At 36.8% G+C, this 26,302-nt stretch overlaps 1 protein-coding gene across 1 annotated transcript in view; it reads left to right on the top strand.

The window, feature by feature from the left end:
- Positions 1–26,302, top strand: part of PPFIA2 (PPFI scaffold protein A2) — a 509,952-nt gene that overhangs the window by 290,301 nt on the left and 193,349 nt on the right. The window contains exon 6 of the mRNA XM_081594854.1: positions 22,623–22,724. Coding sequence (XP_081450980.1) covers positions 22,623–22,724 — 102 coding nt within the window. The remainder of the gene's footprint in view (positions 1–22,622; positions 22,725–26,302) is intronic.

Raw genomic sequence — 26,302 nt, 5'->3', positions numbered from 1 at the left:
ACTAGATTTCAAAAATTGGGAAAACTGTCTTCTATGAAAGTCATTTTCCAGTTTGATTTTTTTCAAATAATTGAAGATAGCTCCCATCCCCTCTTCTCTCTGTCCTGAGGTTTTGTTTTTCTTCTTCAGACCAAATGTCTTAACAGAAAGCACTTTCACTGAGGAAATATGAATATTTTAGTGGACTGAATTATTTTGAATACAGATCATATTTTATGTTATATAAACCTAGATTCCTTGTGTTTTCTTTTATGAATTCATTAATTTTTTATGTCATGTTCAACCATGTGTCTCACAAACTAGGTAACAAGCAGAGAAAAAAAAAATTCCCAATGATAATTCCCTGATGGTTTGAATTATGTTTAATGTTAATTCAGTATGGGAAATCAGCATCTATGAATATTTTATCACTTTCAACTTCCCCTTTCTGCTAATGTAGCAAATAGGAAGGTCTCAAGGACCTTTACAGTACAAAAGCCTGGGTAAAAAATAACAGATAGGCTGTTGAAAAACTAATGCAGTGTTTTCTGAAGGCTTGAGCATCCTGATGACCTTTGCTGATCCCAGGAGCTAAAAACTCGGGGCTTATTGTCAGTGGGGTACACTGGGAGCAGGACCTTGAATCTAGGAAGAAAAAAATTAAAACCCCTGTATAAATCCAGAACCACTGAAGAGCTATACCCTCAAAGACAGGATAGCCTAGAAGAAGACTATCATCAGCAAAAAGATGTTCAGACTATCACTATGAACCTGAGTTAAGGCTTAGGAAAAAACAGTGATTACCACAGTGCTGTGTTTGAGCTCAGAATTTTAAATTACTAGCCCCTGCTTCACAGAAGGAAAAATATATTATCTCTGAAAGAAGTTCTTTCAGCCAGACCTCACAGAATTCCCACACATTAAAATAACCAAACATGAGCTTGCAATCACTATTTTAAATCCCAAGAACTAAGTTGCCTTATGCAAAAATCAGAAAAAAACAGTTTCTATTCTCAAGAAGGATATGAAATATTAGCATTATAAAGAATGTAATATGTGTTTAAAATGTTTAAGGAACTGCACTTGTGAAAGAATGAACCTGGTATGGCATGTTTTAAAATTCATACCTCAGTAGCTTTATCAGAATAATATTTTAGTTGTGTTTTTTCTAGTGCTAATTCATCTGCATTAAAGTTTTCATTACTAAATGTGAACAGTTTAACACTGTCTTTATTTAACAAATGTAATCTCTTTGACAGACCCAGAGTGAGGAATTGGCAATATAACAGAGGGAAGAAAGCCTTAGATCTGGCCCTCACAGAATTTACCACCTAGATGCAGAGTTATTTATTATGTTGGATTAGAATGAAATCTTCTAGTCTAGCATCTTACTGAGATCTGAAGAGTTACTACCCTTGAGTAGCAAAAATTCAAGAAAGAGTGGCATGACTAATTTAAATGAGATAAGCCACCTAAAAAAAAACTCATTGACTTTAAAAGAACATTTTATTTTAATGTCAAATGTATCATTGTTCTCTAAACAATTTATATTTAACATCTCTGAAGATTCTTCAACCAGTCTGGGTCCTCCTTTTGCCTATACCATTGACTTCACTGTTTAAATAATTCTAAGAGTAATTTTTTCCAAAGTTAGCAAACTCATGGCCGAATAAGACTAAAACTTCTTTAATGTATTGCTGCTGCTACTGCAAAGTCACCTCAGTTGTGTCCGACTCTGTGCGACCCCATAGACAGCAGCCCACCAGGCTCCCCCGTCCCTGGGATTCTCGATAAATAGAACAGCTAATTTGATTTTTGCTTACTTGTGAAGTATAAATACAAGATTTTTTAAAAAACACAGTAAAGCCAAAGGCAGTAATATATTTCAGAGTAATTAATGCTATTACAGTGAGTCTGAGTGCTAGTATGTATTCACAAGTGTGGGGCTGTTAAATGAAAATGTAAAAACTCAGCATGGAGGAAGTGTGGAAAACGTTTTCTTCCCTGAAAAAAATCTCTTTTTACTTTTTGCTGTATAAAATTTTTACTCATAAAATATAATCTTCCTTTTGAGGAATATTAAACAAACTATTTCCACATTGAAAGCTAATATTAAACAAATGAACAAACTAATACTAAACAATTTCCACATTGAAAAATAAAATTGGGAAAAAGGAACATCTGAATATTTACTTAGACTCATAGCTATTTTCCATTCTCCTAAGAAACATTAGCTTAAGTAAATTAAAAACAAGTAAGGGATGCTATCGACTTTCAGTCAAATAAAGAGACTTTCCAGTGTTGCTTTATCTGCATAATGTGGACAAGAGTCAATCATTCTAATTCAATTTATGTGTGTAGACAAAAGATAATCTAAGATATGGTTCTGCAGTTGAAAAAAGTTTCTATAAAAGTTAATGATCTGGACTATTTGCAATACTTTATTTTTTCAAGAAGACATGAAAAAAATGTACAATTTTTTGGTACACTTTTCAAAAATGAAAAGTAAAATGAAAGTCATTGAGTTGTGTCAAACTCTTTGCGACCCCATGGACTGCAGCCTGCCAGGCTCATTCTGCCTATAGAATTCTCCAGGCCAAGAAAACAGGATGGCAAAAAGGGTTCATCTCCTGTGCCAGTTGGGTAACTAAGTAGTTGCTACTTAAAGCTCAGCATCAAGGAATATTACAAGACTGCTTCAAGAAATAAGTGATTATCTCATGTTGTCTCAGGCAAGGGAAGATACGATGCCAACACACATGTGATTTACTTCATGAAGTTGTAGAAAGGCCTTATAAGATAGTAAAAAAAATCTGTGTATTATATACATCATTATACATTACACTCTATATGTAATTTTATGCATATGTATGTTTATGTGGCAATTCAGTATTGATAATATTTGTTTTATAAATAAATATCTATAGGGTAGAGAGAACTCAAAAGTTTTTCCTAGCTTTGGCTAAGTCTTTGTAGATTTCTTATGAGCAATTGAAGAGGTTAAGAATATATGGGAGACAGTTGAAGAGGTTCAGAGAAGGCAATGGCACCCCACTCCAGTCCTCTTGCCTGGAAAATCCCATGGACGGAGGAGCCTGGTAGGCTGCTGTCCATGGGGTCGCGAAGAGTCAGACACGACTGAGCGACTTCACTTTCACTTTTCACTTTCATGCGTTGGAGAAGGAAATGGCAACCCACTCCAGTGTTCTTGCCTGGAGAATCCCAGGGACGGGGGAGCCTGGTGGGCTGCCGTCTATGGGATCACACAGAGTCGGACACGACTGAAGCGACTTGGCAGCAGCAGCAGCAGCAGCAGCAGCAGCAGCAGCAGTTGAAGAGGTTAAGAATATATGTGAGATATTTTCCACTTACTTTCTTCTTGAAAAATTTATCTTGAGGAGTACTTCCCAAGAAAGTAGCCTACTGAGTTTCTTCCTGCTTCTACTGACCAAAAAGATACTAGGATGTTAGGAGAAGTTTCCTCGAAGGAGAAGTGAAAGTGGCATATTTCTTAGGTAAAGTGTTGTTCTAACATCTTTTGTTGCTGGAGAAAGGATATCAAGATGGTCCAAAAAACAGGAATGGAAAAATTTCCAATGACAACAATCAATGAATGTTATTCAAATTAAAAGAATTTGATGTCTACAAGAAGACTGAATGGTTATTAAAAGGAACATGCCAGGGAATTGTTACATTGATAAATTTAATAAGACCCAGAATCCTACCTTTACCTTGGCAAGTCCAGAATTTTGTTGTTGTACTATCTCTGACTAGTTGCTGAACTCATAAGAAGGAAGCTAAAATTAATAATGTCATTCTCCTGCTTAAATCTCTTCCATAGCTGCCATTGCCCTTTACCAAAGTTCGAAATGTTTAACATATCATACACTACACTGAAGGGCTTCCCAGGTGGCTCAGTGGTAAAGAATCCGCCTGCCAATGCAGGTGATGCAGGAGACACAAGTTCAAACCCTGGGTTGGGAAGATCCCCTGGAGTAGGAAATGGCAGCCCACTCCAGTATTCTTGCTGGAAAATTCCAAAGACAGAGGAGCCTGTGGGCTACAGTCCACGGAGTCGCAAAGAGGCAGACACAACTGAGCACACACACACTACACTGAATCCATACTGAACTTTTTTAAACAGTTTTATTGAAACATCATTCACATACTATCTAATTTACCCACTTAAAATGCAGTCTGTTGGCTTTCAGTAGAATCACGGAGATGTGAATCCATCAGCACAATCAATTTTAGAACAGTTTATAACCCCAAAATATCACCTCCTCCAACTTTTCCATCTCTCCTAGTATTTAGTTTAGTTCACTTCAGTCACTCAGTAGTGTCTGACTCTTTGTGACCCAGTGGACTGCAGCACACCAGGCCTCCCTGTCCATCACCAACTGCTGGAGTCTACCCAAACCCATGTCCACTAAGTCGGTGATGCCATCCAACCATCTCATCTCAGTCCAAGGGACTCTCAAGAGTCTTCTCCAACACCACAGTTTAAAAGCATCAATTCTTCAGTGCTCAGCTTTCTTTATAGTCCAACTCTCACATCCATACATGACCACTGGAAAAACCATAGCCTTGACTAGATGGATCTTTGTTGGCAAAGTAATGTCTCTGCTTTTTAATATGCTGCCAAGGTTGGTCATAACTTTCCTTCCAAGGAGTAAGCGTCTTTTAATTTCATGGCTGCAATCACCATCTGTAGTGATTTTGGATCCCCCAAAAATAAAGTCAGCCACTGTTTCCACTGTTTCCTCATCTATTTCCCATGAAGTGATGGGACCAGATTCCATGATCTTAGTTTTCTGAATGTTGAGCTTTAAGCAAACTTTCTCACTCTCCTCTTTCACTTTCATCAAGAGCCTCTTTAGTTCTTCTCCACTTTCTGCCATAAGGGCGGTGACATCTGCATATCTGAGGTTATTGATATTTCTGCCAGCGATCTTTATTCCAGCTTGTGCTTCCTCCAGCCCAGCGTTTCTCATGATGTGCTCTGCATATAAGTTAAATAAGCAGGGTGACAATATACAGCCTTGATGTATTCCTTTCCCTATTTGGAACCAGTCTGTTGTTCCATGTCCTGTTCTGACTGTTGCTTCCTGACCTGCTTGTAGGTTTCTCAAGAGGCAGGTCAGGTAGTCTGGTATTCCCACCCCCTAGTATTAACAACCACCAATTTCCTGTTTCTATATATTTGTCTATTCTGGACATTTGATATGAATCGAATTATAAAATATACCATCCATTGTGACTGGCTTCATTAGCTTAGCACAGGATTTTTAAGGTTCATGAATGATATAGTAAGTATTAGGGCTTTTGTTTCTTTTATTTCTGTATAATTTCCATTTTATATATCTATACTATATTTTTCATCAGTCCTTCTCTTGTTGAACATTTAGTTTGTTTCCATTTTTTAGCTGTAATGAATAATGCTGCTGTGAACATTCATGTTCAAGTTTCTGTGTGGATGTATGTTTGCCATTTTCTTGGGTAGTGGAATTGTTGGATTATATGATATCTCTTTTACCATTTGAGATATGACCAGACTGGTTTTCAAAGCAACTGTGCCATTTTATACTTCCATCAGCAGTGTATGAAGTTTCTCTACATCTTTGCTAACATTTATTATTTATCTTTTTGATTATGTCCACTCTAATACATGTGAAGTGGTATCTCATTATGGTTTTCATTTGCATTTCTCTGACCGTTATGCTGAACATCTTTACTTTTGCTTATTGGCCATTTGTACATATTTGGAGAACTGTCTATTCAGATTCTTTGCTCATTTTTAAATTGGGCTATTTGTGTTTTTATTTTTGAATTTTAACAGTTATTCATACGTTCTAGAAACAAGTACTTATAATAAGGTACATGACTTTCAATAATGTTTTTTCATTGTATGGGTTACCTTTTCTGGATGATTTCATTTGAAGTGCAAAATTTATTAGTTTTGATATTAGTCAGCTTGGACTGCCATAACAAAATACCATAGACTTGATGGCTTAAACATTTATTTCCTCACAGTTCTGGGGACTGAAAATCTGAGTTTATGATACCAGCATGGCCACGTCCTCTTCTTGGCTTACATATGGCTGCTTTCTGGCTTTTCCTCAAATGGCAGAAGAGAGAAATTTCTATTTACTGCCTCTTTGTTTTCTTACAAAGGCCAATAATCCCACTGCCGTGACCTCATCTAAACTGAATCATCTCCCAAAGGCCCCATCTCCAAACACCATCACATTGGGGGTAAGGGCTTAAACACGTGAATTGGGTGAACACATTTCAGGCCACAGCAGACAATGTACAGTTTATCTATTTTTTCATGTGCTGCTTGAGCTTTCAGTGTCATCTCAAAGAAGCCATTGCCTAATCCAAGATTCTAATTTACCCTTGTGGCTTTTTCTAAAAGTGTTATAATTTTAATGTTTTAAGATTTTTTTTTGGCGGGGGGAAGATGTTTATGCTGCTACTTTGATCTGGAAAAATTTTTACTCAACAGACACTTTACCTGGCTAACTCTTACTTATTTCTCACATGTTGTGTTACATGCTCCCTCCAACCCATACCCACTCCAGGGGTTAGCTGAAACATGCCTGTGCATGCTGAATACCCTGGTTATAGCTCCACTCTAGTGTTTCTCATATTACACTGTAATTTCTTCACTTACCTTGGTTTATTATATCTTTTTCACCATTGCTCACATTGCAACATCTGAAAAAATTGCAGAATCCCCTACATATTGGGCAGTCAATATATTTTGTGGAGTTAATAAAGGAATTTTCAAAATATGTTTATTCATTTACAGTAAGAAAGAATTGTCAAATAACCTGGTATCCAAACTGGGCTGACAGATCTCTTCACTGTAGGAACTACACAGAAAATTCAATTATTCTAAGAATATTTCTTGGTATCCATGAATCAGAACATATTCAATTCAGTTCAGTCACTCGGTTGTGTCTGACTCTTTGCAACCCCATGGACTACAGCATGCCAGGATTCCCTGTCCATCATTAACTCCCGGAACTTTCTCAAACTCATGTCTTTAGAGTCGGTGATGCCATCCAGCCATCTCATCCTCTGTTGTCCCCTTCTCTTCCTGCCCTCAATCTTTCCCAACATCAGGGTCTTTTCAAATGAGTCAGTACTTTGCATCAGGTGGCCAAAGTATTGGAGTTTCAGCTTCAACATCAGTCCTACCAATGCACACCCAGGACTGATCTCCTTTAGGATGGACTGGTTGGATCTCCTTGCAGTCCAAGGGACTTTCAAGAGTCTTCTCCAACACCACAGTTCAAAAGCATCAATTCTTCAGTGCTCAGCTTTCTTTATAGTCCAACTCTCACATCCATACGTGACCACTGGAAAAACCATAGCCTTGACTAGACGGAACTTTGTTGGCAAAGTAATGTCTCTGCTTTCTAATATGCTATCTAGGTTGGTCATAACTTTCCTTCCAAGGAGTCAGTGTCTTTTAATTTCATGGCTGCAATCACCATCTTCAGTGATTTGAGAGCCCCAAAACATAAAGTCTCTCACTGTTTCCATTGTTTCCCCATCTATTTGCCATGAAGTGATGGGACCAGATGCCATGATGTTAGTTTTCTGAATGTTGAGTTTTAAGCCAACTTTTTCACTCTCCTCTTTCACTTTCATCAAAAGGCTCTTTAGTTCTTCACTTTTTGCCCTAAGGATGGTGTCATCTGCGTATCTGAGATTATTTACATTTCTCCTGGCGATCTTGATTCCAGCTTGTGCTTCATCCAGCCCAGCATTTCTCATGATGTATTCTGCATATGCATGTTATTGAACTTTTAATGATACTAAGTCGTGTAGTGTGTCTTGACAGTTCTAGACTTCCGGAACTCCACTTCTGTCTTCCCTCTCCCTGATGGCTCTAATCCTTGAGCTTTGACTCCTTTTCAAAGACAGAGTACTTAGAAGAGCCCTGCCAGCTCTTCCTGTCCTATGGCCTGTGTTCCTTTGTTATTTGGTGCCATCATCTCCCCCTTTTCAGTGACAATTTCTACTTTAGTTATTTATCAGTACAACATAATGGAACACAAAGTGTTTTTCTCTGGGCCTTGATCCTCTTCTAAATACTGCACACAGTAGAATTCTCCAACACAGGACAGTACATTTTAATATACATTATAACCTCTATAACACACCCTGCAGCATTTTAATTTGTGTGTGTACGTTCTCAATCATTGGTTTGTGTCCTTTTCATGACCCTGTGGAGTGTGGCCTGCCAGGCTTCTCTGTCCGTGGAATTTTCCAGGCAAGAATGCTGGAGTAGGTTGCCATTTCCTACTCCAAGGGATCTTCCTGACCCAGGGATTAAACCCACCTCTCTTGCGTCTCCTGCAATGGCAGGCGGATTCTTTACCACTGTGCAAACGATGTCATAGAGTAAATATTTTTGGCTATACAATTATAACTCTGGTTGATTTCTAGAGAGACATGATTTAGTTTTGTTTTATTTAGAGTTAGAGCCTTGTTGGGCTATGTTGGGAGATTTAAATATTCAGTTTGAATGCTATTTTATGTGCCTGGGGGTGCTTGCCACAGCAGGTGTTACCTAACCAGATGCTAAAGCCTTTTAAATTAATACGCAGCATCTTGTCAAACATGCCTCCTGCTTTACACTGTCAGAGCTGTTGAAAATTGGCTTTTCCTGCCAACAGGGTTTTTGGCTGGCAGTGACTAAGCCTGACATGCTTTAGCTACAGTGCTTGCTGGGCCAGGTGATTTTACTAATATATCCAGAATGTTGAGTTTTAATAAGCTTCCAAATTTTTCAAGCACCAAATAAGCAGATATCTTTTGGACATAGGTGGAGATGAAAGATTCTTTCCCCCTTTCCATAAAGATGAGTCTAAATCAAGGACAAGATCATTAACTGGGTTATGGAACTAGAAGCCTTATTTCCCCTGTGAGGATTTCTCTCTGGTGATCTCTCTTTCTCTACTTCCATACATCTGATACAATAAGATCAGGCCCAAGGGCTTTTTCTAGTTGACTAAAAGTACACTGGGAGCTGGAGGAGGTTAAAGGGAAAGGATTTATGAAGTGGGTAACTTTAATCTTGATTCTAGGCCATTGAGTTTGTCTTTCTCATTCTAATTTGTAACACTAGGCAGAGGGCAGGAGGTAGGAGTCAGAGAAGTTATTCAAGCTTAGAGACCAAGCCCAACGATGAGAGCTCTTTATTAAACATCATTCATCCTAATCTCTTGGGTCAGAAAATCTATAAAAGGTTTTACGTTATAACCCTGGATTCTGGCCAGACTTATAGCAGCCACACTCCTTTGAAATAGGATCTTATCAAAGCCAACACATGGGTTCATTGAAAGCTCCTCAAATATGTTTTACTCTGTCATTTCACATCTGACACCAGACAATATCTTGAGAGTTGTGTAAGCCCCAGGGTAATGACAATAGATACAATAAAAAAAAAAAAATGCGGAGAGAATAATAGCAGATAAGGTCAGAGACATGTTCTCTAAGAAACTTTAAAGAACAATTTTGTGATGTTCAGTGATTTTTCTCATAGTTTCTATCTTTACAGCTGTTAATATTATGGCTTAGTTTAATAAGAGAACATAGACTGTTGTTCAGTGTGTTGCATAATAACAACCTGATTAATTGATCAGCAATAATTTACTAAGTGCAAAGGAACAGAGGGGTAAAATAAGCTCTTTCTCTTACAAAGATGTGCTGAGTTTTCTGCGTCACATTACTTTTGATAATTTTTTATCATTCTAGTTCACTAATGATAGAGTGGAACCCTCTCTTCTTTATAGTTACTCTTGAGAACAGTCTTTCTGTCCCTGATTTATTATTAGGAGTGATATCAGGATCTTCCTCAAAAAGTTAATTAGCAATGAGATTCATGTAATTTCAGTTACCATAAAGGAAAAAAACATGCATTTTCTTTAATTTCCTGAAGCACCTAATGAAATGTCCCATCCTAACATGGAAAATTTTCTTCTGGAAAAAAAATATTGCCTGTCAAATAACTACATGTAGCTCAAAAATTACTAAGTATATATCACTTATGAATATCTGTTATAATGAGGACCTATGCTATTCACATTTCTACTAATGTCTCATTTTTTTTATTCTTAAGACTTTATTTTTTAGAGCAATGTTAAATTCATAACAAAATTGAGAGGAAATTACATAGACTTGCCATATACTGCTGTCCCCCAACATGCATAGCTTCCCTATTATCAATATAGCCACCACCAGATGATATTTGATGCATTATCATTTAGAAGTCTATAGTTTACATTATAGTTTACTTTTGATATTGTACATTCTGAGATTTAAAAAATGTATATTGACATGTATTAGTCATCACAGTGTCATAAAAATGCATTTTCACTGCCCTAAAAATCCTCTGTGCTTTGTCTATTCATCACAGTCCACTCCAGTTCAAATCCTGGTAACCACTGATGATAAAAATGACCGTCTCCACAGTTTTAACTTTCTCAGAATGTCACATGGTTGAAATAATACAATATTTAGTCTTTTTAGATGGCTTCTTTCATATTAAAAAGCAGAGACATTACTTTGCCAACAAATGTCCGTCTAGCCAAGGCTATGGTTTTTCCACTGGTCCTGTATGGATGTGAGAGTTAGATTATAAAGAAAGCTGAGCGCCAAAGAATTGATGCTTTTGAACTGTGGTGATGGAGAAGACTCTTGAGAGTCCCTTGGACTGCAAGGAGATCCAACTAGTCCATCCTAAAGGAGATCAGTCCTGGGTGTTCACTGGAGGGGCTGATGTTGAAGCTGAAACTCCAATACTTTGGTCACCTGATGTGAAGAGCTGACTAATTGGAAAAGACCCATATGCTGGGAAAGACTGAGGGCAGGAGGAGAAGGGGATGACAGAGGATGAGATGGCTGGATGGCATCACCGACTCAATGGAGATGGGTTTGGGTGGACTTAGGGAGTTAGTTATGGACAGGGAGGCCTGGCGTGCTGCAGTTCATGGTTTTACAAAGAGTCGGACATGACTGAGAGACTGAACTGAACTGGACTGAAAGTGCAATACCAAAGAATGCTCAAACTACCGCACAATTGCACTCATCTCACACGCTAGTAAAGTAATGCTCAAAATTCTCCACGCCAGGCTTCAGCAATACGTGAACCGTGAACTTCCAGATGTTCAAGCTGGTTTTAGAAAAGGCAGAGGAACCAGAGATCAAATTGCCAACATCCGCTGGACCATTGAAAAAGCAAGAGAGTTCCAGAAAAACATCTGTTTCTGCTTTATTGACTATGCCAAAACCTTTGACTGTGTGTATCACAATAAACTGTGGAAAATTCTGAAAGAGATGGGAATACCAGACCATCTGACCTGTCTCTTGAGAAACGTGTATGCAGGTCAGGAAGCAACAGTTAGAACTGGACATGGAACAACAGACTGGTTCCAAATAGGAAAAGGAGTACGTCAAGGCTGTATATTGTCACCCTGCTTATTTAACTTATATGCAGAGTACATGATGAGAAATGCTGAGCTGGAAGAAGCACAAGCTGGAATCAAGATTGCCGGGAGAAATATGAATAACCTCAGATATGCAGATGACACCCCCCTTATGACAGAAAGTGAAGGAGAACTAAAGAGCCTCTTGATGAAAGTGAAAGAGGAGAGTGAAAAAGTTGGCTTAAAGCTCAACGTTCAGAAAACCAAGATCATGGCATCTGGTCCCATCACTTCTTGGGAAATAGATGGGGAAACAGTGTCAGACTTTATTTTTCTGGGCTCCAAAATCACTGCTGATGGTGATTGCAGCCATGAAATTAAAAGACGCTTACTCCTTGGAAGGAAGGTTATGGCCAAACTTGATAGCATATTAAAAAGCAGAGACATTACTCTGCCAACAAAGGTCCGTCTAGTCAAGGCTATGGTTTTTCCAGTGGTCACGTATGGATGTGAGAGTTGGACGGTGAAGAAAGCTGAGCGCTGCAGAATTGATGCTTTTGAACTGTGGTGTTGGAGAAGACTCTTGAGAGTCCCTTGGACTGCAAGGAGATCCACCCAGTCCATCCTAAAGGAGATCAGTCCTGGGTGTTCATTGGAAGGACTGATGTTGAAGCTGAAACTCCACTACTTTGGCCACCTCATGCGAAGAGTTGACTCATTTGAAAAGAGCCTAATGCTGGGAAGGACTGGGGACAGGAGGAGAAGGGGTCGACAGAGGATGAGATGGTTGGATGGCATCACTGACTCGATGGACATGGATTTGTGTAAACTCCGAGGGTTGGTGATGGACAGGGAGGCCTGGCTTGCTGCGATTCATGGGGTCACTAAGAGTCGGAAACTACTGAGCGACTGAACTGAACTGAACTGAACTGAACTGAAAGTGCATTTCAGGTTTCTCTATGTCCTTTTATAATTTGGTCGTTCTTTTCTCTTTAGTACTGAATTATATTCCATTGTATGGATGTACCATTTCTGTTTTTAAAAGTTTATTTATCTTTGTCCCTATTGAAGGGCATTTTGGTTTTTTCCAATATATACATTGCCTGCTCTCGAGAATTCAGCAACAAAGCTGAATCATGTCAAACAAATGATGCTGTTAAAGAGCACCCAATACCTGGGGCAGCTGTATACACTCTGACAAATTAAAGTCTGGAAAACCAGCAGGGGCAATATATAAGATAGGCACATTTCAGTGGGAATGTAGTAAGTGAAGCATGATGGGAACACCACCCGATGGTCAGAGAGCCTGAAGCAGCCTGACAGCACTGTATCTGATTCAACAAACATTCACTTTGGGATAATGACAATTACCTTGATTGGAAGATTTTTGAAAACAATCACCCAGTACCTATGTCCACATCTACCATGATGTGTCATTTGTAAGCATGTTTGATTTTAAACACACCTGCATCTCTCAGGTCATTATTAACAGAATCTTCTTACATTAACATAATCTTCTGTTATGCAGTTTTAGCAAAAAGACAACACAGTGGCTTATTGAAACAGGCATACATAAAAATCAAAGGGATACAAAATAGTATTTGCAAAAAGTTTGAATCTAATTTACTTTTTAAATTGAGCAGGCTTGGTCAACAATTTCTGTGAAGACTCTAAAAGTCCAGTTGTGCCTGTCAAATTGTATTAGTTATGCAGGCAACTCTACCTTCAAGCTGTCTAGCTCAGGGCTGACTGTGAGACGCTGCTGTTTTACACAGTAATTTTGGATGACAGCTTTCCCTGGGCTAGTGAAAGTCTAGGAGGCAATTATAAGACCAGAGGTTGTTAACACCACATTTGATTACATAACAGAACAAAATTGGAAACAATATATGTAGAGAAGAAGAGATAGGGATTCCTAGGAAATAAATGTTTTTTTGTTTGTTTCCAAACTAAATGATTTCCAAACAAAATTTATAAAGACTCTTGTGAATTTATAGCAACTAATATTCTGAGATTTGTACAGATATAAAATTTAGGGACTATATCAATTATTTTAGCTGATTTGTTTTCATCTCTCTAGTGTAATACTTCCATTATTAATTCCAGGATGTAAGGTGTGGAGAAGATGTATATCTTTATACATATAAACTTATGACAGATTATATCCAGATAAATGTAAAGTTAAAATCCAGAGCTTTCCACCAAGTATTACAAATAGAATTGCTTGAAGAATTTTCAATTTTCAAGAGAGGAGAAACCAAAATATACTAAGTTGGGGGCACAGCCTAAGGAAGTCATTATAGAAACATGTTGAAGTGGTTAATTTGTCTAATTTAAATGCTAGATGGTCAAGTCAGCATGCTTTCATGCCATATGCTTTCCTCAGAGCTATTTTTGAATTGCACAAATGTTAGATGCTTGGAGAATAAATTTTAAAAATGCTTTCTGTGGTTAGGGAGGGTGTTGGTGGTGTGTAGGAAAGAAAGCTGCATTTTAGCTCATCCTTTATGTTTTCTCTTCTCTTTCTGATTTGCACTCATGATTTTTCAGCCAGTGCTTACTCAGATATATGGTTGCAGAAATAAGGCTATTGTCAGTTCATTAATTAAGTAGCCCACAGAATGCAGGTTGAATTGAAAGATAAAGAGTGTTAAAATTGTAATTATGATGAATAGATTGTCATAGATTACTCTGGAGACTGCTGCCTGGTGTCAATGACATGAAATTAAAAGGCTGAATTCCCCTCCTGTCACGAAGCTTCTCCTGACCTGCTTTTAGGAAGTGAGGACTCATCTATTAAATCGGACATTTAGTTAGTGAGAAAATATATCATTTTTTTCTTCAAATAAATCTCCTCAAGTAAGCATACCATCCTGAAATGAGGCAAAGAAGTCAGTAATCTCTTTCCATCCTTCCATCTTTAATATTAGCTATCAAAAAATGCATTTGAAGATGAACATGCATAATGTTCTGTATCTGTGTGAAGCTGGCAGCCTGTAGTCTGTGGTGATTTACAAGGTGGAAAGAGACATAAGGAGAAGAGAAGACGAAGCTGGCCTAAGGAAGCTCTGAATCGGTACACTTTTTACCTGACCAGATTCCCTCTATAGAATGTAAGTGGGCACAGGATCTGAGTCAATCTATACTTTGCTGATGTATCTTTTCCTTTGAAAATACACATGGAGGACCCCAAATGGGAGAAGTTTCTTTGCACTAAACTGAGAAAACCCCACTACCCTAAGGGGTATTAATTGAAGTATTAGCAGCTCAGGCATAATGTCCTGGTGGCCTTCCTTAACTCACTTGCCAGCATGCGCCAGTAAAACCACTGTTAAGATACAAAGACAGATTATCTCTCTCTGGGGATCTGACAAGCTTAGAGGATGTTGATACCATCACAGATATTGTTGTGTATCAGCATGAGCCTTGCTAGAGTTATTTAGTCTCTTTCATTCAGGTTTTCTCATCCAGAAAGAATAAAGCTGTCATGATGAATAAATGATATAACAAATGTAAAGATCCTAACAATATCTCTAACCTATAATAAGTGTTCAAGAAACAATAGCTTAAAAAAAAGGATGAGGTAGGCAGGAGAGAAAAGAGGTAATACCAAGAAGTTCATGTTAAAAATTGACAATAGAGAAACTAAATTTCATGCAATTTATGAAACTTGTAATGTAAAATTAGGAGGGCACAGAAATTAGATAACTTGTGTTGATTTCTAAGCAGAAGCAATACCTTCTTCTGTTGTACAACTGAAACTAACCCAACATTGTAAATCAACTATAATCTGATTAAGAAAAAAGAAAGTAGGAAAAAGTGAAGGCAAAAAAAAAAGAAAATTATACCTTCAATTTTTTTAAGAAATGTGTTTTATTTTGCTCTCTTTTTGAAGGAACTAATACTCTATATCATGAGCTGAATTGGTATTAAGAGGGGATTGACATAACTAGAAATAATTTGCTCTGAATAAAAGTATTTTGAGTGCTAAGTGCCTGAACGGAGAAGGCAATGGCACCCCACTCCAGTACTCTTGCCTGGAAAATCCCATGGATGGAGGAGCCTGGTAGGCTACAGTCCAGGGGGTCGCTAAGAGTCGGACACGACTGAGCGACTTCACTTTTACTTTTCCCTTTCATGCACTGGAGAAGGAAATGGCAACCCACTCCAGTATTCTTGCCTGGAGAATCCCAGGGATGGCGGAGCCTGGTGGGCTGCCGTCTATGGGGTCTCACAGAGTCGGACACGACTGAAGCGACTTAGCAGCAGCAGCAAGTGCCTGAAAGTGTATAAACAATTTGAGAGTAAGGACTTTAACTTGCTTCTTTCACTGTCATCCCCCTAGCGTAGAGGGAGTGGTCATGTGAATGTGTGTGCATGTGTGTGTGTGTGTGTGTGTGTGTGTGTGTGTGGTGTGTGCATGAATACATGCTAAAAAAGAAACAGGACACTCCCTTCTGTATGGGAGGATTTCTATGGCACTCTGTGTCCTGACCGCTCTTAAAATTCCCAGAAAAAAGTGCAGACTGGGGAAAGTCATTTTGGTTCTTGGGAAAAGCAAGAATTTTGGCAGGCTATGTTTGGGGAACAAAATGACTAGTTTGAAAAGTTGTTGAATATGGTTTGTGATTGGCAACTGACCTACTAATTCTGTCTCAGTGATTCAAAGCAATCTCCTTTGACTTTAGATGGGGAGGCAGAAACGAAGTTTTCATCTAAAATTTGTCCTTTGCTGCCTTTAGCTTCTGACAGTACTCTGTGTTATACATTATGTTCTGTAACTTACCTCTTTTCATGCAAGATTGTATTTTTGAAACCTTCACATGTTATTATATAAAGATCTAGCCAACTTGTTCTGCCTTTTACACATGTACATTTACTATATTTGATTCATCCATTTTCCTATAGATAGAAATCTAGATTGTTTCCATTTCTTGGCCACAAAACCAGGTTTCGTCATAATCTCTTATATGCTGAAATCTATAGTATATTTTCAAGAGCAAAATATATACCATAAATCATTTCTCAAATCTATTTGGCCATTTCTTTTGGCTGGAAAACTTTTGGGAATACTGTTCTATGGAATATGTTTTAAGAAACTCTAGATTAGAGAAGTAACATATGGGTTAAATATGCGTTTTTATTTTGAGAATGAATAAGACTGAAATAGCATGTCCAATGAACAAATGATAAATATGAATGTGTGATTTGGTAGGAACAATAGTATTACTTCATATACATGCAATAAAATATAGCAGACAGTAACACCATTGCTATGTGGAATATAGAACAGTATAATTTCAGATATTGGAGAAAACAACAGAAACGAAGCAAAAAGACTATTGGGCATGTTCAGTTCAGTTCAGTCGCTCAGTCATATCCGACTCTCTGTGACCTGATGGACTGCAGCACGCCAGGCCTCCCTGTCCATCACCGACTCCTGGAGCCTACTCAAACTCATGTCCATTGAGTCGGTGATACCATTCAACCATCTCATCCTCTGTTGTCCCCTTCTCCTCCTGCCTTCAATCTTTCCCAGCATCAGGGTCTTTTCAGATGAGTCAGTTCTTCGCATCAGGTGGCATGTTATAAATGATCAAATTCTAGCAATCTCAGAAAAAAAGAAATGACTCTTAATTATTTATCCTTTTTAAAAAATGTTTTTGGTATTAAAGCGAGCATTTAGGAAATGAACCATTCACTTATGGTTAAAAGGATTTACCGAATATCTGCAGTTTGTCCAAAACTCTGCTACATTGTTTTAAAGGATCATGCTGTTAATTTGGAGGAGATGAACACATAATTCAATTATTATGAAAAATACAGTAACTGCATTGCTAGATCTTGAACAAGCTTTAATAGATCATTAACAAGTCAAGCAGGTACTTTACAAATATGTCAGTTAATCAGAGAGGATAGGGAAAAGTATTCTCAGTAAAGGAAATAGTATGTGAAAGAAGTAGAAAATAAGAGAGATGAGAAAATCTAAAGATAGAGATAGAAACAGGAAGGAGAAATCTTTGGTAGAGGCAGAAGACAGACCTGCTAAGAGGACAGTACTAGAGAGCAAGAGTTACCTGTTAGTCAACAATGCCTCTAAGCACATAAACCGGTATTACTTCCTGTGTGGCACTTTGGTGATGGGTTTTGAGTGCTTACCGGTGATGAAAGCTCCTGATACGCCTGAAATGTGAATTCCGAAAGATCTGTGAGGTCAAGTGCAGCAACTATGCCTAAGTTATTTCCATATGTTCAGCACCTAACACAGGGTCTGGTATGTGTAGTTCAGTTCAGTCGCTCAGTCGTGTCCAACTCTTTGAGGCCCTATGGACTGCAGCACACGAGGCTTCCCTGTCCATCACCGACTCCCGGAGCCTACTCAAACTCATGTCCAGTGAGTCAGTGATGCCATTCAACCATCTCATCCTCTGTCATCCCCTTCTCCTCCCACCTCCATTCTTTCCCAATGAGTCTGTTCTTCACATCAGATGGCCAAAGTATTAGAGTTTCAGCTTCAGCATCAGTCCTTCCCATGAATATTCAGGACTATTTCCTTTAGAATTGACAGGTTGGATCTCCTTGCAGTTCAAGGGACTCTCAAGAGTCTTCAACACCACAGTTGCATCAATTATTCAGCGTTCAGCTTTCTTTATAGTCCAGCTCTCACATCCACACATGACTAGGTACACAATAAATGTTATATGTATGGATGGAGAGTTAGAGGAATGATATGTTTATATCAATTGTTACTATTGTAAAATTTGATGATTTTCCATTTTCAGTGAGAAAGAAGCAGTGTTGCAGAAATTAGAGTTTTGTAATCAAGGTGAACTATTTTTAGCTGTGTGACCTTGAGCAAATTATTCACCCATGCTAGGCTTCAGTATTCTCATCTGGAAAATAGGAAAGAGATGAAGTAATTCATATTAAATACTAAGTTCAGCAAGAAGTGGCTTTTGCTCAAAATTGTAGTTTATATCTTTCAATGAAAAAGAAAGCTCATTAATTGAGAAAGGGTGATGTTTTGGATGGTTTGGATTTTAAAAGTTAAAAATCTGTTTAAATTTGATGTGCGTAAAAGTAGGAAGCTCTGAAAAGTTTTGTGAGCTTGAGGAAAGTATAACTTTTCAAAGACTAAGGAAGGGCAAATTAGAAGGGGAAAGAATGTGGTCGGGAGAGGAAAACAAAAGCAGTCTATTGTAGTCATCCAGTGTGAAACAGCTTGTCTGAATTCAGAACCCAGCTATACCATGACTAAGCGTCCAACTTTGCAAATGTTATTCACTTATCTAGGCCTCAGTGTTGTTTTTTTTTTAAGATTTCATATTCATAGAGTAGTTTAGGGTCATACATAGCACAATTTAAAGGAAGGTGCAGAGGTTTCCCATGTACCCTCTGTCCCCACATATGTGTGATCTCCACCATTAATTACATCCCACATCAGAGTGGTACATCTGCTACAATTGATGAACCTACATTGACACATCTTTATTACCGCTGGTCCATAGTTTGGGTATTGTATGTTTAGAGGTTTGGACAAATGTTTAATTACATGTATAGGTCATCAAATACCACACAATGCTTTTTCATTTTCCTACAATTCCTCTGTCCTCTATCTATTCATCCTTTCCACACCTGCAACCCCTGTGGCAACCATTCATCTTTTTACTATTCCCATAATTTTATTTTTTAAGAATGTTATATGGTTGGAATCATACAATAGTAGCCTTTTTCAGATTGGCTTCTTTCATTTACTAATATACATTGAAGGTCTCTCCATGTTTTTTCCTGGTTTGATAGCTCATTTCTTTTTAGCACTAGATAGTACTCCCTTATCTAAGTGTGCTACTGTTTATTTATCCCTTCACCTACTGAAAGGCATCTTGATTGCTTCCAAGTCTTAGCAATTATGCATGGAGCTGCTATAAACGGTGTATGCAGGTTTTTGTGTGGACATAGTTTTCAATTTCTTTGGGGTGAGATTTCTTTGGAATGAGATACCATGGAGTGAGATTTGCTGAATAGTATGGTAAGCATTTAGCTTGTTTAGCGAGATTTTAGTATCACATTACAGAGTTTCATTAGGATTAATGAGATAATCAGTATAAATTGCTTGGCAGGGTACCTGACATATGGTAAGGGCTCACTCAATGTTAATTACCTCTGCTGTTATTATTAATGTTATCTAGGAAAAGTTGATTTAAAAAACTCAGTTCATATGACAGTATGGATGGAGAAGTTGGTACAGAATAGAGAAATGTCAGAGAAAAAGTGTAAAAACATTTGATGATTATCTCCATACAAGACAGCTGCATCTAATGCAGTCCTAGATTTTCAGCATGTCCTTGTCTCACACTTGTAACCCTGCATGGAAGCAATACGCCACTTCCTAGATCCCCACACTCCCTTTGGACTAATTAAGAAGGATCATATCAGGTAATTATAAGTAATGGTTATGTAATACTCCAGATAAAGAAGAGGATTGATAAATGCACTCCAACTCTGAACCATACATACCTGCCAGGCCAAAATGGTATAGTGGAAAAGCACTGAAAGTCCAGTCTGGAGAGCTGTATTCACAACATACCTCACTATGGGTTATGAGCTTTGTGAACTTGAGCTTTTATCTTGGTAATTCAGTTTCCTCAGCCATGAAATGGAAATGAGACTCCCTCACTAGCTACTGAGAGAGTAAGATAAGATAATGAAAAATAGTGCCTGGAGTTTGCAAGAAAGTTAATAAATGTAAGACTAATCTTAATACATGGAGTCACTAAATAGCTTGTTCAGAGTCAGTGCCATGATACTAAATTAAAAATGCAAAGTCATCTGTCACCAGTAACATCTTGACTAATATCTGTCATTGGTTATGAACACATGATTGTTTCGGTGAATTTATAGATTCACATTTTCTTTTATTCACTAGGCCTAAAAGCATATTTATTCTAGAGAGTTTTGATGGCAAAATACACAGCAGAAAGCCAAAAAACAAAATTCACTTACAATTTTACCATCTGGAGATAAGAAATGTTAAAATTATAAATTATTTTCTTTTGACCTTTTTTCTTTCTGCAGATAGTAAGTTAAACCACTAGAAAGATAATCCAGATTATATGTTTCACTTAAAAAAATGATATGATATTAAATTCACAGATTTGATTAATATTTTGTCTTATGATATTCATAAGTATGCATGTATTCATGCTAAGTCCCTTCAGTCATGTCTGACTCTTTGCAACCCTCTGGACTATAGCCCTCCAGGCTTCACTGTCCATGGGATTCTCCAGGCAAGAATACCGGTGTGGGTTGCCTTGCCCTCCTCCAGGGAACCTTCCTCATCCAGGGATCCAACTCACGTCTCCTCTCTCATGTATTGGCCGGCGAGTTCTTTACCACTAGAGCCATCTGGGAAGCCCTATTCATGAATATAGGATTAATTTTAAAAAGCAGTGCAGGATTTTTGTTACTCTCTTCTTTTCTCCATCAAAACTATGCACTTTATATGAAGAAAATTATGTTTTCTATGCAAGTGTTTATTGTTTTCTTGTTGCTTATTATTTCCATTCTCCACTTGAATAATATACTCAGATAATATCAACATGTAAGCAGGCAGCAACGAGAGGAGAAAACATTTATCTGTAATGCCAGCCAAATGAAACAATGAACTCTTTCATCTTGATTCTAAACTCTAAGTCTGTTCTGAGGTTTTTGAAGTATCCACTTGGTTTGAAGCCACTCAGAGAATCAGCAAAATAAGTGGTTTGAAGCAGGCAAAAATATAAACCCTAAACCTTTCCCAGTTTTGCATAATCATCATATTCATTTACTTTTTACTAAATTTGCCTTTGTGAAGGTTAGGTTAACCAAACCTGTCTCTCCATTTTTGTTTTCTCTTTTTGATATTCTGACAGTGCTTTCCCAGTCTAGTGCCAAGTTTTCCCAAATACTTAACACATTTGACAGCCATCAATTTTATTAAAGAACCACTGTAAAGAATTTAATAATATTATGAATCTGTTAAAATTACTTAAAAATATTTATTTGTAAGTTGGAGTAACAGAATAGTTCAATAGGTGTTTTTGCCTTCTTTTTAAACCATCTTTATTGTGTCTAAACACACTACATAATGGTAGAAATACCCACATTATTTAATATCTGATCCCATTTTGGGGAAGGAAGCCATTGACAATTACTCCATAGTGTCATTTGTAATGGAGAAATGATTACTCCAGAATATATTGTTGTAGTTTAGTTGCTAAGGCATGTCCAACTCTTATGTGACCCCATGGACTGTACCCTGCCAGGCTCCTCTGTCCAGGGATTTCCCAGGCAAGAATACTGGCTTGGGTTGCTAGTTCCTTCTCCAGGGCCTGTTCCCGATCCAGGGATTGAACCCCCATCTCCTGCTTGGCAGGCAGATTCTTTACCACTGAGTCACCTGGGAAGCCCTCCAGAATACATTACCTGTGTTCATTTATTGAAAATACATACTAACTGAGCACCCACTATGTCTTAGACACTAGGACTTTAGCAGTGAAGTCAGTTGAAGTCCCAGTTCACATGGAGCTTACATTGCAGAATGAAAAACTGAGCAATACATAAGTTAATAGGAGAATCTTAGATAATGTTATCAAGTCTTAAATGCATTTATTATTTTGTAGGCTACAGGTGTATTTCTTTCTTCACCCTATTAAATAAGTACACTTCTTAATCTCTAAATAGTATACTTAAGAATTTTAGCTTGGTGTTGATGGTGGCTGTTTCTTCCTTATGATGTAGTACACTCAGTCTAAACTTTGTGATATGGATGGAGTGAGAGTGTAAGATCATCAGAGTTGTCCACAAAATTAGCAAAGTTTAAATTATTCCATATTATCAATATGTTATCATACTAATGTTAAACTCAATATGCTATATCTGATACATTCTGAAATATATTTTATACTCTCATCTGAACAGTGTATTATAATCATATGTGTATGTTAATATCATGGACTAGCATTTGTTCAGTATTGGAATGAGGTTGATTTAATGACAGCAATGTATGTATACATAACAGCAATGTATAGTCAACTAGGCCATTTTTTTTCTATTCTTTACACTCAAAAGATTATATTTTGATGTTTTTTTTCTTCTGCTGGAATACATTTTTTAAAGATCTGGTATATGTCTTCAAATTTTTTTTTATTCTCCTTTCAGGAATTTGCTGCTCTGACAAAAGAATTAAATGCTTGCAGGGAACAACTTTTAGAAAAGGAAGAAGAAATTTCTGAACTTAAAGCTGAAAGAAATAACACAAGAGTAAGTATAAAACTGCCTCTGCTTAGAAGTAATTCCATAGTTCAGTGTCTTATTTCTAATATATTCATAAAAATAGAAGCCTTTAAAAACTTCAGGAAGACTTCAAGCAGACACCAATTCATTGTCTGTTACTTAGAGTAAAAGAGAATATACTACAAAACTCAGAACAGGAAGACAAGAAACCTAAATTACAGCCTTGCCGACTAAATCACGGTGTTGCCTTAAAAAATATTAGTATTTCTTCCGACCTTTGCTTTATTTGACTTTAAAAGGAAGAGTTGCATTTCAATAGTGAGTTCCAGGCTGTTTTGCAATGGAGTAGGTGGGTCCTGCTTCAGAGACTGGGAGTGGGTAAGATGGTAGGGTCATAGGTTTGAAAGGGGAGCATGATTTTGCCTTCTGGGTACTATGAGGAAATGGCCTGACATTCATCCTCACCTCACCTCAGAAAAATAATAATTTTTAAAAAAATGTTAAAAACGGAAAATCACTGAAAGAGGACTCTCCTAATTAAAAGAGGCATACCTTTTCTATTTTAGAACTTCATGAAGGAGACTTCCAGTTATGATATTTTTATTTCATGAACCTGATGGAAATTACAGTATTCTGCTCTTGAAAACCCATGTATTTGTTTAATCACATGACTTTCTATCATCAGAGGTACCTTATTTTCTAGTTCAGAAGAAAAATTTACTAAATTTCGACTGTGTAAACTGTCATATTACTCATAAATGAGAGAAGTTTTTCTAGTAAAGTAATGTAAAGTAAAACCACTTTGGCGTGACTGCAGTTCAATTTCAATATGAAGTAGGTGAAAATATTTGAAGTGTTAAGAGTTCTGGCAGATTAATACTGAGAAAGTAAGGTATGTTAATTGTGTATTCATTGTATGCTTGGTCTTAGATAGTAATATAAAAATGACAACTTAATATTGTAAGACAGAACGTGAATAAAGCTGGAAAACATTTTTTCTACCTTTCTAAAAGCAATGATATGGAGGATTTTGGTTGTTGATTACATCAAGGAAAATAGATTTATGAAGCCTTCCTTGTGCAAACCATTGATTTATGTATAACAACTTAGTTACATAATCACTTCCCCCACCACCTCAAAAATATCCAGGTCTGAAAATCAGAAAATCTTTTCTCTTCCCCCATAATGCCCTATTAAATGCTGCTAAGTATAAGATTTTTAAATAGATTTATATAATAGTTTTTCCTTCTATGTGGTGTATTTTTCTTCTTGCTATAAACACCCACTTGCTGGTCGTGGAGAGAAAGCAACAAAGTAGTATAATCTCACACCCAAAGAGAATTTTTTATTAGATTGTGGGAAAGTTTGAGTAGAATTGAGTGTCTCAATTTCTAGGGTCCTGATAAACTTGTGACTCTCTCTTTCCACACTGAGAGGTTAAATGATGCTCACAAATTGAAATATATAATGCAGAAAAGACAGTTCATAAAGAGAACTCATAAGTGGATGGAGGTTTTGTTGTTAATTTTGAGTATCAGCAAAAACAATAGATTAAAAAGGTCTGATATTTGAGAGAATTATATCTGTTCTCAAATAGAAAATAGAATTTTCAGAGGAAGATGAATGAATAAATTTTATCTTGTATATCACACAATAATAATGATAATAATATAGTAACATATTAATTAAAAGTGAAATGTCTTTCTCAATGTTTTACATGTTTAACTCACATTATCCTTACAGCAATCCTATTGTCTCCATTTAACTGATAAGAAAACTAGCATAGTAACTTGCCCCAAGACACACAGCTCATAAGTGACATACTCAGAGAGTCCGCTCTATGGCTTAATCAAAGGCTATATATTTTAAAAGCATATTCCTATTACTCACAAGTAATGTGTGACCTAAGGGATTATCTCTAGGTAGGAGCAGAGTTTGTTCAATTTCTTGTAATTCAGTCGCAATCTGTTTAGTAATCTATTTTGTATCAGTTGTGTGGAAAGTAATGTGCTAGGTATTTATTCTGATGTCACAGGTAACAGCTATGGCCATTTATCACTTTGTCACTACAGATAAACTTGATCCTTACCCCCAAAGTAAAAGTGTACAAGAAAAAATCAAAGTAGTCACTAGAGTTGATCTTAAACCCAACTGCCTCAAGTAATTAAATTGAGAAAATCCAAATAAAGTCATCTTAATGTTATTCATGATTGTACAAAAATAAAAACTTCAAAAATTGTAGTGGATATTTATAGAAATATTCAAAAATCTTTATTGTTTAATGTTTCTACACTAAAAAGAATGTAGAAAAAAATGATGAAACAAAATTTGTTATTCCTAAAACTTCTCTAACCATACCCAGGCAAGTTACATTTGTAGAAAACAGCATTCCTGCCATTATTTCAACATATTGATATCAACTGCTGAAAATTACCGTATTTTTGCAGAATTATTTGAATTAATGAAAGGGTGAGGAAAATAGAAATATTAATATAGTTATTATTTATTAATATAAGAGTAGAAAAGTTATGTTGTTGTTTCATTTTTGCTGTTTGTTGTTTCAACTGCTCTGGTACCTGAAGATATTAAAGATGACTTATTAACAATGTTTTAGAATGCAACTATTGTGTGACTTGGAAAGAGAAGTTAGGGTTTCAAGAACTAGTCTTAATGTTAGTCATGAATAATGACACTATAATTTCATTTCACAGGTCATAAACTTTAAAAAAAGACAATTATCCTTAGTTTAAATTAAAGACTGAGTTTGAAACATTCCTTACTATGCCCTTACTTTTGTTTTGAGCCAAAAGAATTATATTAAATAAATGTTCAAATACAATCAGACACTAAAGAAAAGCTTCCCATTCTTGATATGCCTGTCTGTATAAGTTAAAATCCCTCTAAAGTTATTTCCTTGAGGAGTAGAAAGTACCATCCATTTGAGAAAAGGAAGACCCTAGTAATTAAAAGCAGGTAAAATATGTGTGTGTTTGGGTTCATGTATATTTTTTGTGAAGTGCTACAATAGGATATGACAAATAAAAGAGTGAGTAAGGTACAACATATGTTCTCCCTACAGCTATTCAATGTGGGACTCAAATGTGCATAAAACACATTGTTTAGTCACTAAGTCATGTCCAACCCTTTTGTGACCCTATGGATCATAGCCCACCATATTCCTTTGTTCATGAAATTTCCCAGGCAAGAATACTGGAGTGGGTTGACATTTCCTTCTCCAAGGAACTCTTTTCTTAATGTGAAAAGAAAACAAGATCCTGAGGGTATCTAAGCCATGTTTGAGAGTAAAGGATACTAAGTGGACTGATTAAGAAAGCAATCGATTTGAATGTTTTCATTTTCAGACGTTACTATTGTGTTATTTGACTGTATTACAGAGGTCAAATTAGTTTACAGGGCAGAATAGCTTTCTACTTAAATACTATCTGTGATTGAAGATAATTGCACACAAGATGATGTTGTAGAAAGACTTATAGTTTTAGAAATTTAGTTTAAAAATTCCTAGTGAGTCAATATGTGTCTGTAGATATAGGATTTGATATGTTTATGTGTATATATATATATATAGGCTATGGTCATTTAAAGTG

The sequence above is a fragment of the Giraffa tippelskirchi genome, chromosome 4 (assembly GCF_054371585.1).
Source record: "Giraffa tippelskirchi isolate mGirTip1 chromosome 4, T2T-mGirTip1v1.2.pri, whole genome shotgun sequence".
NCBI lineage: Eukaryota > Metazoa > Chordata > Mammalia > Artiodactyla > Giraffidae > Giraffa > Giraffa tippelskirchi.
This window is presented reverse-complemented; position numbering and strand designations above follow the sequence as displayed.